This window comes from Leucopleurus acutus, assembly GCF_964270905.1.
Source record: "Leucopleurus acutus genome assembly, chromosome: 16".
Lineage (NCBI taxonomy): Eukaryota > Metazoa > Chordata > Mammalia > Artiodactyla > Delphinidae > Leucopleurus > Leucopleurus acutus.
In genome coordinates, this window is record NC_139158.1 from 53,013,884 (window position 1) to 53,030,308 (window position 16,425).

Below are 16,425 nucleotides of genomic sequence, written 5' to 3' on the forward strand. Positions count from 1 at the left end.
GCCGCTGAGCCTGCACGTCCGGAGCCTGTGCTCCGCAACGGGAGAGGCCACAACCGTGAGAGGCCCGCGTACTGGAAAAGAAAAAAAAAAAATTGCTTATATCCCTATGCTGTACATTACATCCTGTGTCTTATTGATTTTGTACCTAGTAGCTTGTACCTCTTACCCCCTTCCCCTATCTTGCCCCTCCCTGTTGGTAACCACTGGTTTGTTCTCTGTATGAGTCTGTTTCTGTTTAGTTATATTCATTTGTTTTATTTTTTTAGATTCCACATACTAGTGAAAACATACAGTATTTGTGAATGCCCATTGTTTATTCAGAGAATGTTCCCCTCTCTTCCCTCCACAGAGCAGAATCTTAGGTCAGGGGAGGCTCATACAACTGAACAGTTGCAGGATGCAGAGGAAGGAAAGGATGATTCAAATGAAGAAGAAAACAAGGACAGCCTTGTAGATGATGAAGAAGAGAAAGAAGACCTTGGTTATGAGGAAGAAGCAGAGGAGGACGAGGAGGACAGCCCGGCTGCTGGCATGGACGAGAAGAGGAGTGATGCCCGGGACCAGGGGCCCCTGAGGGAGGCCCAGGAGGATGAAGGACCTGCTGGGACTGAAGAGAATGCCCCAGAGCAGCCCTGTCCAGCTGGCACAGAGGCAGCGGAAGACACAGTGAGACAGCGCAGAAGTCAGCATGCCGACAAGGGACCGTCAGCCTGATGACAGTGTTTCCAAGGATACAGACCAAAAGAATATGTCTGCTTCCTTCTGGTCTGCAGTTTAAACCAAATCCTTATTTTTTCTTGAATGAGCAAGCTTCTCTTAAAAAATGATCTCTAGCCCATGTAGTCTCATGGCATTATTCTCATATATGTTAAGGAGAATCTTTCAGGCATGACAGGGTACAGAAAAACAAACATGCTGTTAGGGTCTGTTTGGGACCTGTGATGAGAACAAATTCATTTCCTTGGGGCCCCAGAGTTTTGACCAGAGGAAGCAATCCCCAGCCATCGTGAGCACTGTTCATGGGCAGTAGACAGGGCTGCAGGCCCCTAACATGAAAGCAGGGCGAATGAACGTCCTCAGGGTGTAGCTGATAACTTGCTTCCTCTTCTTGTATTGAATATTTATTTTTGTCAAACTGTAAGAAACGTCGGGTACCATAGTACAAGTGTACTTTTTAGAGATAGAACTTGAGAGGGCCTTGGATATTATTGTAGAAAAGAGCTTGGAAATTTTCCTAACTCTCTAAATCTCCTTTCTTATGTTTTATTTCTTACCTTTAGCATTTCCAACTTTCCCACCATGGGCCTGCAGGCCCCTCACACTCTTCACAATCTGTCCTCAGTGAGAGGACTCAGACAGCAGTCTACTTGACATCAGCTGCGTTTATTCCACCTTAAGGGTTTAGATAATCAAGAAGCACAGCCCATGAAGCCATGACTGCCAAGCATCTCAAATGTTGTAACCTTTGGAGATTCAAAAGGAAGTAGGGGTTTTACAAGAGAGATTTTTCTTGTTGTTTTTAGCCAAAATGTCATTTTTTTTTTTCAAAAAGTTCCTTTAGCAATATTCTTTTTGAAGCCAGAAGTCTCCTAAGTCTTGCCAGTACAAGGTAGTCTTATGAAGAAAACTTGAATACTGTGTTGTTTTGTTTCTATCTCAAGGGGTTCCCTGGCTCTTGAACCACTTTAATAATAACTGAAAAACCATTTCTGGTTTTCCTTCAGTGATGTGCTTTTGGTGAAAGAATTAATGAAAATGTATATCTGGAAATGAAAGATTTGGTTTCGTTTCCTTCTTCCTTAATCTTGTAAAGAATTTTATCCCTGTAAATCTCTCAATACTCAATCTGCTAAAAGTACCCAGGGGGCCCAATGTCTTTTAAAAAATCCATCCATCTACCTGATTTGCGCCTTAGAATAAATTCATAATATTAGATTCCAAGCTTATGAAAGATGTCTAAAGTTGATCCTACACCCCTTTGGGTCCAGACAGAATAATAAGTAGTACAGGTTTATGAAATTCAAAAAGCTTCTGTCATCTTTAAAAAGAAAAACGCAGCATATGCCTATCTGGCTGTTTCAATAACCCTTACGTTGTACTAACTTTGAACTCAGGCTCACTGGAGGAAGGGGAGGTTCTGAAACTCTACCCTGGTGTGGCTGAAGGAATCTGTTGCAAGCCTCATACAAAGGGAGTTTTTATTCTGACGGAATCCAGTTTTTAGAGTTGGTTGTTTTTCATCTTCCCAACTCAGTGACCTGACAGTCTCATCCCCCAGTGTGGTGACATTCATTAAGAGTTGCCAATAATTTTTTTCTTCAGACAGCAACACGACCTCAAGTTTGAGGCTATCACAGAACTGACAGACTGGGAAAACCTTGACTTGTGCTCATTTCTTGCCCCTCCCACCATCTGGGGCTCTGATACCTCCTCACCCAAAGCACCATGGTTCTGAGGGAGGCAGCTGCATCTCCCTGATACCAGGAAGCCTTTCTGGATCAGAGCTGAGCTGGATCTGCCCTCCTGTCACTAGATTTTCTTTCTTTTCTAATCAGCTGAAACAAAGTTTTCAAAGATCATTGAGTTCAAGTTCAAGGGTATGGAAAAAGAAGGGTTTCATAGTTTGGCTTTTCTGTACAATACCTCCTCCCCCGCAATGTTGAAATCTTTTTTTTTTTAAGTGGAGTATTTCACTAAAGGAGAAGGAATGAAGAAGTAAAGTCTACTTTGGCTTTTTATAAATGTAAGGCCAATTCCCAGTTGGGCTCCAAATAGTATCTGATTATATAATGAGACATGTATTTTCTTTCTCAGCGATACTTAAAAAAATTGGAGGAAGAGGAATAAAACAGTTTGGAGAACCAGATCCATTAAAAGTTGAAGTATCTGGCTACAGGGACCATTTTTCCTGTTTTGTTTTTGTTTTAATATTCTGATGAAAGATGTATACATCTAATTTAATTTCTTTCCACTTCTAGCCTTTAGGTTCATTTTCAATACTTACTGAATATAAAATTAAACGAAAAAAGTCAACCCAAAATAATTTAACATTAGATTAACATTTCAATAGGATTGATAGACTTTTCCTTTAGATAATATATTTAATACAGAAGTCAAGTGCATGGAAACATGATTTTGATTGAAAAAATAAAAGTCATGCCTCCCTATATTACAATATCAGTTATTTAGTTACAGAATAGTATTTTATGTATATCAAAATTAGGCAAATAAAACTTCATTTGGGAATGGGGGTGCAGTGCTTTATGTGTGAGTAGTGGGAATGGGGTGCCTGTTCACTGATTAGAGGGAAAATCTGAAACTTCTAGGTACATTTTCCTTAGTTTCTTTCTTTTATTATTCATCTCTTGCCAGACCACCCCAGCTTGCTTAGAGATCTCATGCTGAAGCAACATATAGGCAATCCCACTTCCTTCTTTCCCTTTGAAATGTAAGCATGAATGGGGCAAGGCCTGCTCATTCAGCTCACAGAGCCTGGCACCACATGGGCACGCACCCCCAGCCTGATCTTGGGAACACAATCCCTGTTAGCCACAGGCCTCTCTGACTACAAAAAGAAATGCAGAATTACTAATGTGACAAAAAGCAAACAAGCTTTGGTCAGGTTGATGTTGATGGTGGAGAAAGCCAAATTTTGACTCTCTTATGGCCCATATCCTTGTTGATAGCTATGGTGTTTCTCCAGGATTTGGGTATGTGTAATTTGGGTAGATGATAAAAGTGTCTTTTAAGGCAAGTACTTGGCATGTGCTTTTTATTACCAAGTCCTTTAAGAGTGGAGCCTGTTTTACAGAATAGGAAACATTAAAGAGTCCAAAAAAGGGTAGAAATGATAGGATGTACCTGAGCTTTTAGCATAAAACCTTAAATTGGCATGAAGTGAGAGAAAGAAGGGGAAGATTGGTGCTTTTGCTAATGTGTCTCAGTAGTCTCGATATGTCCTTCATCTCAGTGTTAAAGTGTTATTTCTGCCAGTATTCTAAATGTGTGGTTGACCCATTCTTTCAATATAATATCTTGGGAAGTATTCATGTAAATCTTTTGCGCTAATAGAAAAGTTCCTTCTTGTTTAGTATCTGTTTACCTCAGTCCTACATTCTGATCCCTTATAGCTTGTTTTGAAAACCAAACATGGAGTCATCAAGTCTGATGAACCCAGATGGGGCAGTTTTTTGAGCATCTTTCATGAACCAGGAGGTTTGGTTGAAAGGCCTTTGATAGTTTCAGACCAGGACATGTGGCCTTCAGATGGCTTATTTTCAGTGAAGTTTCTTGTGAACTGTGACATATGTGACTCATACAACTTTAACATGTTTCTGATGTATTTTAATCATATTTGTTACTAAATAGCTTCTTCGTGCAAATGCAGCTTTTATACTAAAAATACTGTTTATTTGTATTGTAATACATTATAAATTCATTATTTATATTCTTGGAATGGTCTTAATCTTTAAACCTAGTGATAATTATTTTTTTCTTCATCTCTGTATTTTTTGCTTCTGTAGCAACTGGAGTGGGAAATCAGGATATGAGTCTCAAGCAGGGCATTGCCTGAATTACAAATCACATTATCACAGAATTGTGTATCATCCTTGATGCTATTTGTTTTCATTTTATTGTAAATTTCCACTTGCATCGAAACCTAATGATAGTGATAACTAAGTAAAAACAAAACAGTGTATTACTTTTCATATAAGAATTTCACAGAAGTCATTTGCCTAGGCAGTGAAAAATATTACTTCCTTAAAAACTAATTTTCGTGTGTCCATTCTCCATCCTGTCTGTTCATTTTCCCTCTTTCTTTCTCCCTCTTTTCCTTGACTTCATGAAACCTGAACCCTTGCCTTTAGCTGCTCTGGAAGGTTCACGAAACCAAGAATGAGTGCAGAGAAACAAGGCTTCCTCCTTGTCACAGTTGTTGTGTTGCCTATAGAAACTCACTGCCCTCAGATCTGTCCTGAGGTCTGGAGGTGACCAGGGCTGGAGTGGATGGCAAGGGATGTTGCTAACCCTTCAAGACGCTGTGAGTCGACATGGTCTCCTAGGGCATTCAGAAGATTCTGACCTGACCCTTCCTATCAGTATAGCAGTGGAAAAGCACAAAGGACATGAGGCGATGCTTTTATTAAACACCCTCAGGGACTGAAATAATGGATATTGGATTTTTCACTTTGGAAAGATGGTGGGGGAGGTGTAGTAAAAAATGTGGTTAAACTTCCATACCACCAAATCCTTCCCCTCTGAGAAACTGGCTCAGAATGCGAATGGAAAAATATCCATTATGTGGTATCTCAGCCTACTTGAACGTGGTCATACATCTTGGGAGCAAAACCTGCATCTTTTGAAGCCAACAGCACTTCAGGTGCAAAATGCAATCCCCTGCTTTGCTTCAATCTCGGAGGCTATTTGGAACCTGTTCCACAATAATAGGACACGTCTTTCTTAGGACATGTGATCCTCTTGAGGCTGAGAACTGGATTAGGCTAGTCTAGGCTGTGTTAACAGACTCCAAAATCTCAGGAACTTTCAGAATGAGAAATTTATTAGTGTTTCACTGAGTTCAGGCATCCCAGAGAGCAGAGGCCCTGCTTCATGCAAGTTTTTCTGGGACCCAGGTCAAGAGAGGCTCTGCTGTCTAACTTGTGGCTTCTGAGGTGACTGTGTTCATTTCACCCCCGGTCACTGGGAAGTGGAGAGAGCACGAGGAGTGTTCCTCGGAGGTGTTATAGCTGGGCCGTGTCACTTATGTTCGCTGGGAGAGAGGTCACACCTAACCTAAAGGGGGACTGGGCTGTGTAATCTTGCCGTGTCCTTAAAAAGGGGGATTGAGAGCTAGCGTCTCTGCCACAGTGACTTTTTCTTACCTGCCTTTGTAACCTGAGTGCCTCATGAAGATTAGTCGTATGAATGCACGTGTCGCAGGAGAGGGAAGAATACATACGGGCCCAGTGCTGGTTGTCTGCCTTCTGCACTTGCCTATAATTGGTCTTCAAGATACCAGAGTTTTCAAACTGTGAGTCGTGCGTTCTCATAGAGTTCGTGTTTTGTTTGGAAAGATGGACATTAATAAGTGCAATAAGAATGATGGGGGATATACGTATACATACAACTGATTCACTTTGCTGTACAGTCGAAAATAACATTGTAAAGCAACTATACTCCAATAAAAATTTTAAAGAAAGAGTAAGCTTAAAAAAAAAGAATGACAAATAGAAGAGTTAAGAGATGCTATGTGAGTTTATAAGAGAGGAAGCTGATCTAGGCTGAGGGTTTGGATGGTACATGTGACCAGGAGGGCAGGATTAGTGGTTTCTGAGGCAGAGATGGATTTGGAGCCCCTCTGATGCACGCAAGCAACCTTTAAGATGCACATATGGAAAAATAGGACTAATATTTATTTCAGTGGGACGTTCTTTGCTGAGCATTCAGAGTGAGTTCTAGACCTCATTTTCCTTTTAGGGAATGAGAGAGGAACAGTTACTAATCTTAGTATGAGCTTTTTCTACTATTTCAATGTCTTTGATATCTAATCAGTAATTTATAAACTCCATAAATCTCCCTAAATGGTTTCTAGTTAATAGACATCTGATTAATCATGTTAACCTTAAAAATTATACTTTGGAAAGGTTTATACCATCAACATTCTTTGTGTTCTGTTGTCCCTGGTGGGGCATATAATTCCTAAAATTATAACTAGTTACTCTGTAGAATTCATAGGATAGACCCAGACTCAAAGGGACAACCTGCCAGGTTTACAAAATTACAGAGCTGTCACTCTATAGGATTGTCCCTCAATCGTTAGTTCTCTGTGCAATAAGTTCTGAGCATGAGTCTCGATCTAATAAATAGCATTAGAAACCAGCAGGTTTTGGGTTAACCATTGACTTTTAACTATTCCAACTAATAACAATATTGTACAGAGTATTCTAAGACTTTGCATACCCTTGACTCCTCCATAGATAAGAGCCAGCTGTGGGCAAAGCCACATGGTTATACTGTGGTATCAAATCCTTTGACCCTCCTTCAGAGCCTTTATTCTACTGACTCCGGAAAAGTGTTACCTCCTAACAGAGCAAACTGCCCTATTAATTGGCATAAAATAGGGTGATTTTTTTTCTTCTATGCTTTTAAACATACATAAATAGTATTGGCATTTGTTTTAAAAGTGCATGCCTGCTCTCATGCTGTAGCAGAAGGACAACCCCCTCACCCCCTCCATCCTGTGAGTACAACATAATCCTAGTGACAGGTTAAAGTAGTGGCCTCGAGAAACAGTTAAGCCCATGATTATTCCTGAGTTCTCCCATGAGGGAAACTGCCTCATTCATAATATGCAAACAAAATAGTGATTTAAGGGCAAGCCCAAGTTAAGAGAGATTTTAGTGTACATTGTTCCTAAAAGGTTAAATTTAAATTGTCCTTTAGCAGGCTAATGATGTGAATATCCAAGGAAGAGTTGAGTTTAGCATTTCTGAAACTTATTTGATAAGTGATATTGAGGGAACAGAAAATTTGAAAACTCTCCCACTACAAAATCCAGAAATGTTGGCTAAAATACAACTGACATCTTTTAAAGGCAAAGCTAACTACATAAGAAAGAAAAATTCACACGGGGCAAAAATCATGAAGTAAATAAACATGACCTGGTACTGAGACTGCCCCAGTGGGAGTGATGGTGGTGGGGGTGATGGTGGTTGTGGAAGCTGCTGTCCTAGGTAACAAGAGGGTGTGGGTTTTTTTGACCACATAGTTACAGGGTACAATGTCTTGACATTGGGTGGGAAGTTGGGATCAAAAACGGCATAAAATTCCCAGCCACATCCTCAGTGAAATGAAAAGTCTGCTCACTAGCACGTGGGGAAAGCTTATCTGTCTTGGCCTGGTCTGTGTGTTGAAAACAGTAGTCTTCCCTGGGAAATCATAACCACAGGCCTGACCTTTACAAACTGAAGTTTGAATTTACACAAGCTTCATAGTCTCAAAAGGCCCCAAATCAAGAAATTCTCATAAAAAGTGGGTCAGGAGGGTATACTAGCAAAAGTGAGCACAAAATGAAGTACTCTTGAAAACACCTTCAACCTGGCATAAAGATTCCCATAGATGAAGCCCACTTAAGATGCACTCACAATTCAAAATTACAAAATACACAAGAAAACTATTCATCAGACAGCAGGATTAGATTTGCCCTAATCCTTGAGATAATAATATCAGATAAAAACTTCAAACTTTTAAAAATTATTAAAAGGATAGAAGGAATATAAAACACAAAAGGAGAGCATTTTTTTCCCCTTAGAATAATGTTTTAGATTCATCCATGCTGCATGTATCAGCAGTTCAATCCTTTTTATTGGTGTGTAGACTTCATTGTGTGAATATACAACACATTGTTTATTTTTCTGTTAATAGACATGCAGAGTATTTCTAGTTCTTGGCTGGTCCATGTTATCTTCTGAGTATGACACATTCCTGAACTACTTTACTAATAATCTGTGGTAGAAATATTGGAATGAATGTTAGAAATATATCCTAAGGATTTTCCAAGATGTGTTCTTATGTCACCAAAAAGCAATGCATTTCACCCTTGCAGGGAGCAGATGCTTGAGAAAACAGATACTGGAGCAAGTCTTCCTGGGGGTGAACCATTTGCCAGTGGTGTGAACTTGAGCAAGTTATCTAACTTCTCTGTGCCTCATCTTTACAGTGGGCATAGTAAGGGACTTCCACATCCATTAATGACATTCTAGACAATTCTAACCAACCCTCCTAATGAGGACAGCTAGAAAAGCTACTTTATATATATATACATGTATATGTATGTATATATATATATTGATATTTATGTATATAAATGTTAAAATGGTAATATATTATAAATTTTACATACACACACATCTTGCTTAAGAGCATCAGAGTTTATAAGATAATGAAGGATTACCAGGTCAGGGGAGATGGAAAGGTCAGGAATGTGATCCTGGTGTTAGGGTCAGCTTTTCTACTGAGGACACTTGCTATTTCTAGATGTGGGGGTGGTGAGTGTAGTGAAAGGCTGAGTGATGTTTTTGAGAACTTTATCTCATTGAGGAGACAAGGATTGGCTAAGGGTGGGATGGCCTGTGAAACCCCCTGGTTTGGATTAGATCTCTGAAAGGGCTCATGCTAGGAATGAGGATGAACCAGAAGTAGGCACAACCTTGGTCTATCCAGTTCCTGAAAGCAGGATAAGGTGATCCTGGAAGTAAATGCAGATGCTGGGAGGAAGAAATTGGTAATAACTGGGTTCTTAAGTTGAGTGGTGGATTCTCTTAACATTTTTCACTTTGCTATGAGGTAGGATTTCATGGTTTAAATAAATCCTGGGGCTAATATAGCCCTGTCTTTGTGGATTATTGAATTCAAAGGACCATAATCTAGCAATCAAAAGTAAATATTGATTTTCTTATATTCCTTTCCTTTTCTGCCTCCTTTAGTCCCCAAAGCGATCAACCCCCTTCCCTGAGCCAGCACTATTCCCTCCTTTTATTCTCTAATCTATTCCTGAAAAATTCTCTCTGGTGTCCCCAGTGTGAACATTCACTGGTCTCTCTTCACCTCCATTTTCCTCTCACCTACTACCTCTCTATTTTTACCCTTTCTGGAGAAAGACCCTTTCTCCACAGATCCTTTCTGATATAGATACCCTATCTTAGTTCCTAAGTTTCCTTCACTGTACAATAAGCCACAGAGCTCCAGAAAAATAGTAAATACAAAAATGACATTGCCAGAATTCTCTTTGATTGGGAGGGGAGATGGGGGAGAGGCCATGAATGCCCATATGTCAAAAGTAACTGCGCCTATTACACTTTCCATCTGCTACTCCCCAAATTCTCTAGTTTATTCCAGGCAGATAAAAGTCCCTGTCAGGGGTCTCTGTCAGGAGAAACTATCAGGCTCAGCAGCTTCTGCCAAAATTCACTATTGTCCTTTCCAGAAACTTTGGAAGCAGAGAATGGGAAAATTCGCTAATGGAGTTTCTAGAAATATATCAGATCTAGTAAGTAATACCCCTGCCTCCCCAGAGAATCTCAAGCCCTCTGCTCCAGTCTCTGCTCCTCAAATAAGGAAAGATGATTGATCTGAAAAGCCCCCTCGAGGCGGAGGCCACCACTAGACCCCCCTCTTCTCCAAGGCAGATGGGGACAGTGGCCATGCCCAGCCTTCTAGGTCCAACCACACAGGCCGAGGGTGAGCCCTACATGGACTCACCCCTGCAGGTTTTTTTCAAATCTCCACTCATCATAGGAAAACCACCTGCACTGGAAGCAAATTAGTGCCCAACCTGCAAGAAGAGCTGTCTTTTGGGGTCCCTGACTGGGATTTGGGTCCTATTTATGACCCCCTGAGGAGACTTCAATAAGAGGGAATATCCCTGCTGTAATTTCCAGTTCCCTAGATGTGCTCAAGGTCTCTGACATGAACCCCATTAGGTGATGATCCTGAAGGCCATTAATATCCATTCTTTATCCTCCTCAGCCTAGGTCTACTTCACCAATAGTGAGAATTCATGAGGCTCTTGCTTCAAGATTAACATTCAGCAAATCGTGACCCCCCTCACCTAATTGCACCAACAAGTCAGTTTGCCAAGCCTCATTCCATCACCCCTGGCAGATGGTCCACCTCGGGAATTCTTTCTGCCACTTACTTCTCATGGGCACATCCTCTCAAAACCATGCATAACATTAATGGCAGCTTTTCTAGCTTTGACTTCATAAATCACCCCTGGTGCAGGATGTTAGATGCTAGCATCTCGTTATTTCTGTGTCTGTGCATCTTTGTATCATTTTGGTGGAATGGTCAAATCACAACTCAAGTTTTTTTATTTGGCCCTTCCTTGGCATGGTATTTCCCACAGATTTCTCAAGTTTCTGGGAGCTATTATTTTGTTTCGGTGGTTCCAAAGTCTGCTTGAAGTTGACTTCCACGGCAGCAGCCAGATCGCCCTGGAATAAATGTGTTCACCACCAGTGGAGCAAGGCAGCATATTTTGTGTGCTCCAAGCAGGATTGACATAGGCCTTCTTTCTCTGTTGAGAAGGGAATACAATTCCTTAAGAATTTAAGTGGCCATTGAAGCTGCCTTAAAACAAATGTCCAGTTTGCAATTTCACAAGAGAAGTTTTCCTTTTAAAGACAATCTCAATTTCATTCATTATATTTGCTTCATAAATCTGATATCCAAATTGGAACTACTTTTCCTTCTTCCTCTCCCAATTACAGTTTCCATTTCAGCAAAGCCTCAACCACGTTGCCCTGGCTTTCTAGAATTATTTTAAGACCACACTCCTCAGTTCCCACTTTATTTCATTGTTCCAAAAGTCTGGCCTTCATACCAAAATGCACTTTTGACTCAGGTGATAATTTAATTCAAAGCACAGTTGGATGTCACATCACAAATCCAAAGACTTGGAGATTCACTCCCAAAGTGTAACCCATCTAAATTTAGTGAGTCTACATGGTTCAGTATTTCCAGCCAACACAGCTAAACCCAGGAACATGAATACTTAATTTTATCTCTGGAAAAGTACTAAGGAGAGTCCAATTCATTATCCAGACTAACAGTGCTCAAAAGCTCCAACTCATTTCTTTTATTCTTCTACCATCTCATACGAGGGTGCATGCGCTACCCTTCAACCTCAACTTCTTTCTCATGTTCCATTCTTTTCCCCAGAAATGTTCCCCTGGACTCTTTTTGCATAAGCTCTTGATTTTCCCTCCTCCTTCCATGTCTCATTTTTTCCTGATTTCATAAATAAACCTCACCCTTTTCTTCTAAAAATCTTTTAATCTTTTATTTTCCTTTGTTCCCCTGCTCCACTGATTGCTCTGAATTTGTGTAATAAAGTCTAGGGGGTAGAAGAAGGACAAAGGAATAAATGAGAGACACCTATGTGATTGCATTCTGGGGGAAATCATCAAATACTCATAGGTTAATATACTATCCCTGTCACATTACAAGGAAATAATGATAAATTACAGCTGATATAATTTGTTGCCTCTCTGGACCATATTTTTGCCCATCACCTTCCTCCCCGCTCCCATCTTTTTTCTCTCTCTTTGACACCTTGAGCATTCAGCCTAAAACTAGAAATAAAACAATAGTTCTTCCTTCCCCAACATTTACGTATAGCAAATTTCACATCTGAGTGAAAGATGTTACAGTGAGTTCCCAAGTTAGTGATATTAATTCCAGTCAGTGTTTTCTGTTTGCCTGGAAGTAAATTAGCCTTGAGGGTGTAGAAAAAGAAAATCTCACACCTGCTGCTCCGGCATAAGAAGAATTTTCCCTCTGTCTTTCCTTCCTTCCATGGCTCCACCATAAGTTCCCAACAAAGTGTGCAATGATCACAGCAAGATCTTTTTTTTTTTTTTTTTTTTTTTGCGTTATGCGGGCCTCTCACTGTTGTGGCCTCTCCCATTGAGGAGCACAGGCTCCAGACGCGCAGGCCCAGCGGCCATGGCTCACAGGCCCAGCCGCTCCGCGGCATGTGGGATCTTCCCTAACCGGGGCACAAACCCGTGTCCCCTGCATCGGCAGGCGAACTCTCAACCACTGTGCCACCAGGGAAGCCCAGCAAGATCATTTTTGACCCACCTCCTAGACAAATGGAAATAAAAACAAAAATAAAAACAATGGGACCTAATGAAACTTAAAAGCTTTTGCACAGCAAAGGAAACCATAAACAAGATGCAAAGACAACCCTCAGAATGGGAGAAAATATTTGCAAGTGAAGCAACTGACAAAGGATTAATCTCCAAAACATACAAGCAACTCATGCAGCTCAATATCAAAAAAACAATCCAAAAATGGCAGAAGACCTAAATAGACATTTCTCCAAAGAAGATATACAGATTGCTAACAAACACATGAAAGAATGCTCAACATCATTAATCACTAGAGAAATGCAATTCAAAACTACAATGAAATATCATCTCACACCAGTCAGAATGGCCATCATCAAAATATCTAGAAACAATAAATGCTGGAGGGGGTGTGGAGAAAAGGGAACCCTCTTGCACTGTTGGTAGAAATGTAAATTGATACAGCCACTATGGAGAACAGTATGGAGGTTCCTTAAAAAACTAAAAATAGAACTACCATATGACCCAGCAATCTCACTACTGGGCATATACCCTGAGAAAACCATAAATCAAAAAGAGTCATGTACCAAAATGTTCATTGTAGCACTATTTACAATAGCCAGGGCATGGAAGCAACCTAAGTGTCCATCAACAGATGAATGGATAAAGAAGATGTGGCACATATATACAATGGAATATTACTCAGCCATAAAAAGGAACGAAACTGAGTTATTTGTAGTGAGGTGAATGGACCTAGAGACTGTCCTACAGAGTGAAGTAAGTTAGAAAAACAAATACCGTATGCTAACACATATATATGGAATCTGAAAAGAAAAAGAAAAATAAGAAAATGGTCAGAAGAACCTAGGGGCAAGACGGGAATAAAGATGCAGACCTACTAGAGAATGAACTTGAGGACATGGGGAGGGGGAAGGGTAAGCTGGGGCAAAGTGAGAGAGTGGCCTAGACTTATATACACTACCAAACATAACATAGATAGCTAATGGGAAGCAGCCACATAGCACAGGGAGATCAGCTTGGTGCTTTGTGACCACTTAGAGGGGTGGGATAGAGAGGGTGGGAGGGAGGGAGATGCAAGAGAGAAGAGATATGGGGACATATGTATATGTATAGCTGATTCACTTTGTTATAAAGCAGAAACTGACACACCATTGTAAAGCAATTATACTCTAATAAAGATGTTAAAAAATTTTTTAAAATAATAAAATAAAATAATTTTTTAAAGAAAGAGTGTGCAATGGCTGATGATGCTTGTGTGTTTGCTTTTCTGTATGGAATTTAATTTTATATGTAAAACTGTCTCCAGAGGGTTATACAAGTCCTCTCAGCATTACACCATTGGCAACCCAAGGAAACAATCTCTTCATCAAAGAAAGCATCATTAATTAGTTCTCTTTAGAAAAATAGCTAATGCCAATAGGAAATTAAACAGAATTTATTGTAAAAGTCTGCAAAAATATGGGCTTATTTTTCAGAAAAACAACTTAGTTTAGGAAAAATTCAATAAAGACTTCTTTTCTTGGTGTAACTCAGTGAACCCAGAAAGATGGGGATTTCTTGTAAAAGTTTCTAAAACATACATTGCTGCATTATTTGAAAAAATGAAAAAACTTAGACTGAAAGATTGAGATGTGTTTCAATTTACAGTAACAGCCATGAAATAGTAATTTGTGAAGCCTTCTCAAATCTGATTACTGAACCAACTCAAGTATTTTCAGAAACAAACTTAAGTATAAGATGCACAGATATATTACATATGTGGCATAACAATTTTAAAATCCTCAAATTTACCTTTGGATTTGAAACTATTATCTTTTTAATGATGAAAAAGTAATCCTTTGAACTTTTCTATTATAAAATCCAATTATACTTTACTCTTACAACTTTCTGGAAGTTTAATACCTATTGTGAATACTGTCTTTGAAATACCATTTGTGAGAATTCTGAGTGTAGCCTGAGAGATTTTAATTAGATGGCTATACAACCTATGGTTCTATAGAAGCAGCCTGTAAGGTGGTATAAACACTATCTTCAGAATCAGAAACTTTAGTGTCTAGCCTGACTCACCCACTACTTGAGTGATACTGTGCCAATCACTTAACATTTCTGGGGGAAATTCCAGACTGTCTGCACAACTTATTATATATATTAACATTATTGTATTATTCCATTGTCTTCATCAATTTAACTTTACTATTCCTGGAAACACTTACACAGGACTTTAAAAGTTACAGATAACTTTTAAATAAGGTATTTCCAGAAGCTTTCTAAAAGGCCCAGCACACTCTTCAACAGAAGGCATCAAATGGTAGTTTATAAGTCTTTTCCGCTTTACTGTGTTCACTGATCCTAAACTATTGTTTCCTGATTCTTACCCAGTCCTAACCAAGCCTGTCCTTACTTGTGAGAAAAACAAAACAAGCAAAAATTTAAAAAACATAAACCTTAAAGGAGACTTGCAAATTTCAATCTATATCACAATTTTGTCTCTCCCTCTCTTAGATGTTTCTGGAGTGTTGAGGTAGTGCTCATCTCTCTGCCTTACCAGAGTGAGCAGTAAACTCAACTTTGTCTTAACAACAGGCTGTTTTAGTGATGCTCTGGAGAGGCAGCACAGGACATAGGTCTCAGCATTTTTGACTTATTTAATGATAATTTTCGACTATATCAGAGGTTCTCAACTATGGCTTTATACTAGAATAACTTGACTTAAATATCACAGATACCAGAACACCACCCTAGATAAATTTTCAGAACCTTTGCACAAGGTAGGTTGCATGGGGATGCAGCTTGTGCAGTGGTACAGGGCCTCATACTTAGAAGGGCTGAAAGCTCAGTTTAAATGCTATGCTGTTGCTATTTTGAAATTCTTAATAACTTATGAATAAGGGGCTCCGTATATTATGTAGCTGACCCTGTCTTTGGGAGATAAACATGAGCATTTTAAACCTCTTCAAGCGATTTTAGTATACAACCATGGGTTAAGGAACATAAGACTAGGACTTATCTTTGGACTAAAACCACAATAATAATAACTGACATTTACTGAGTGATTGTATTGAGTGCTTTGCACATACTATCTCATTAATCTAACAGATTAGATTTGAATTCAAGAAAGTCTTAGTTTAGGGCTTCCCGGGTGGTGCAGTGGTTGAGAGTCCGCCTGCCGATGCGGAGGACACCGGTTCGTGCCCCGGTCTGGGAAGATCTCACATGCCACAGAGCGGCTGGGCCTGTGAGCCATGGCCGCTGAGCCTGCACGTCCGGAGCCTGTGCTCCGCAACGGTAGAGGCCACAACAGTGAGAGGCCCGCATACCGAAAAAAAAAAAAAAAAAAGTCTTAGTTTATAGCTGTGCTCTCAATCATTGATTATATTGCCTCTGTAAGGAATTTAATCATTAAGCAAATATCTGTTAAATCCATCTATGTTAGTTTCCTATTGCTGCTGTAACAAATTACTACAAATGTAGGGGCTTAAAACAATGCAATATGTTCTCTTAACAGTTCCAGAGATCAGAAGCTCAAGATGGGTCTCAGGGGGCTAAAATCAAGGTGCAGGGCTGTTTCCATCTGGAGGCTCCAGGGGAGAATCAGTTTCCCTGCCTCTTCCAGCTTCAAGAAGTTGCCAGCATTCTTTGGCTTCTGGCCATATCACTCTAATCTCTACTTTTGTCCTCACCTCCCCACCTTCTCCCCTATTGACCTCTCATAAAAACCTTTGTGATTACATTTAGGGCCCACTGGGATAATCTGGGATAGTCTCCTCCATTT

The 16,425-nt window shown here is 39.9% G+C and overlaps 1 protein-coding gene across 1 annotated transcript in view; it reads left to right on the plus strand.

Annotated features, from left to right (window-relative positions):
* TMX4 (thioredoxin related transmembrane protein 4) overlaps positions 1-4,777 on the plus strand; it is a 43,196-nt gene extending 38,419 nt beyond the window's left edge. Inside the window, exon 8 of the mRNA XM_082857480.1 lies at positions 350-4,777. Within this exon, the coding sequence (XP_082713606.1) occupies positions 350-714 (365 nt within the window). The 3' untranslated portion in view covers positions 715-4,777. The remainder of the gene's footprint in view (positions 1-349) is intronic.
* The last annotated feature ends 11,648 nt before the right edge of the window (positions 4,778-16,425 follow it).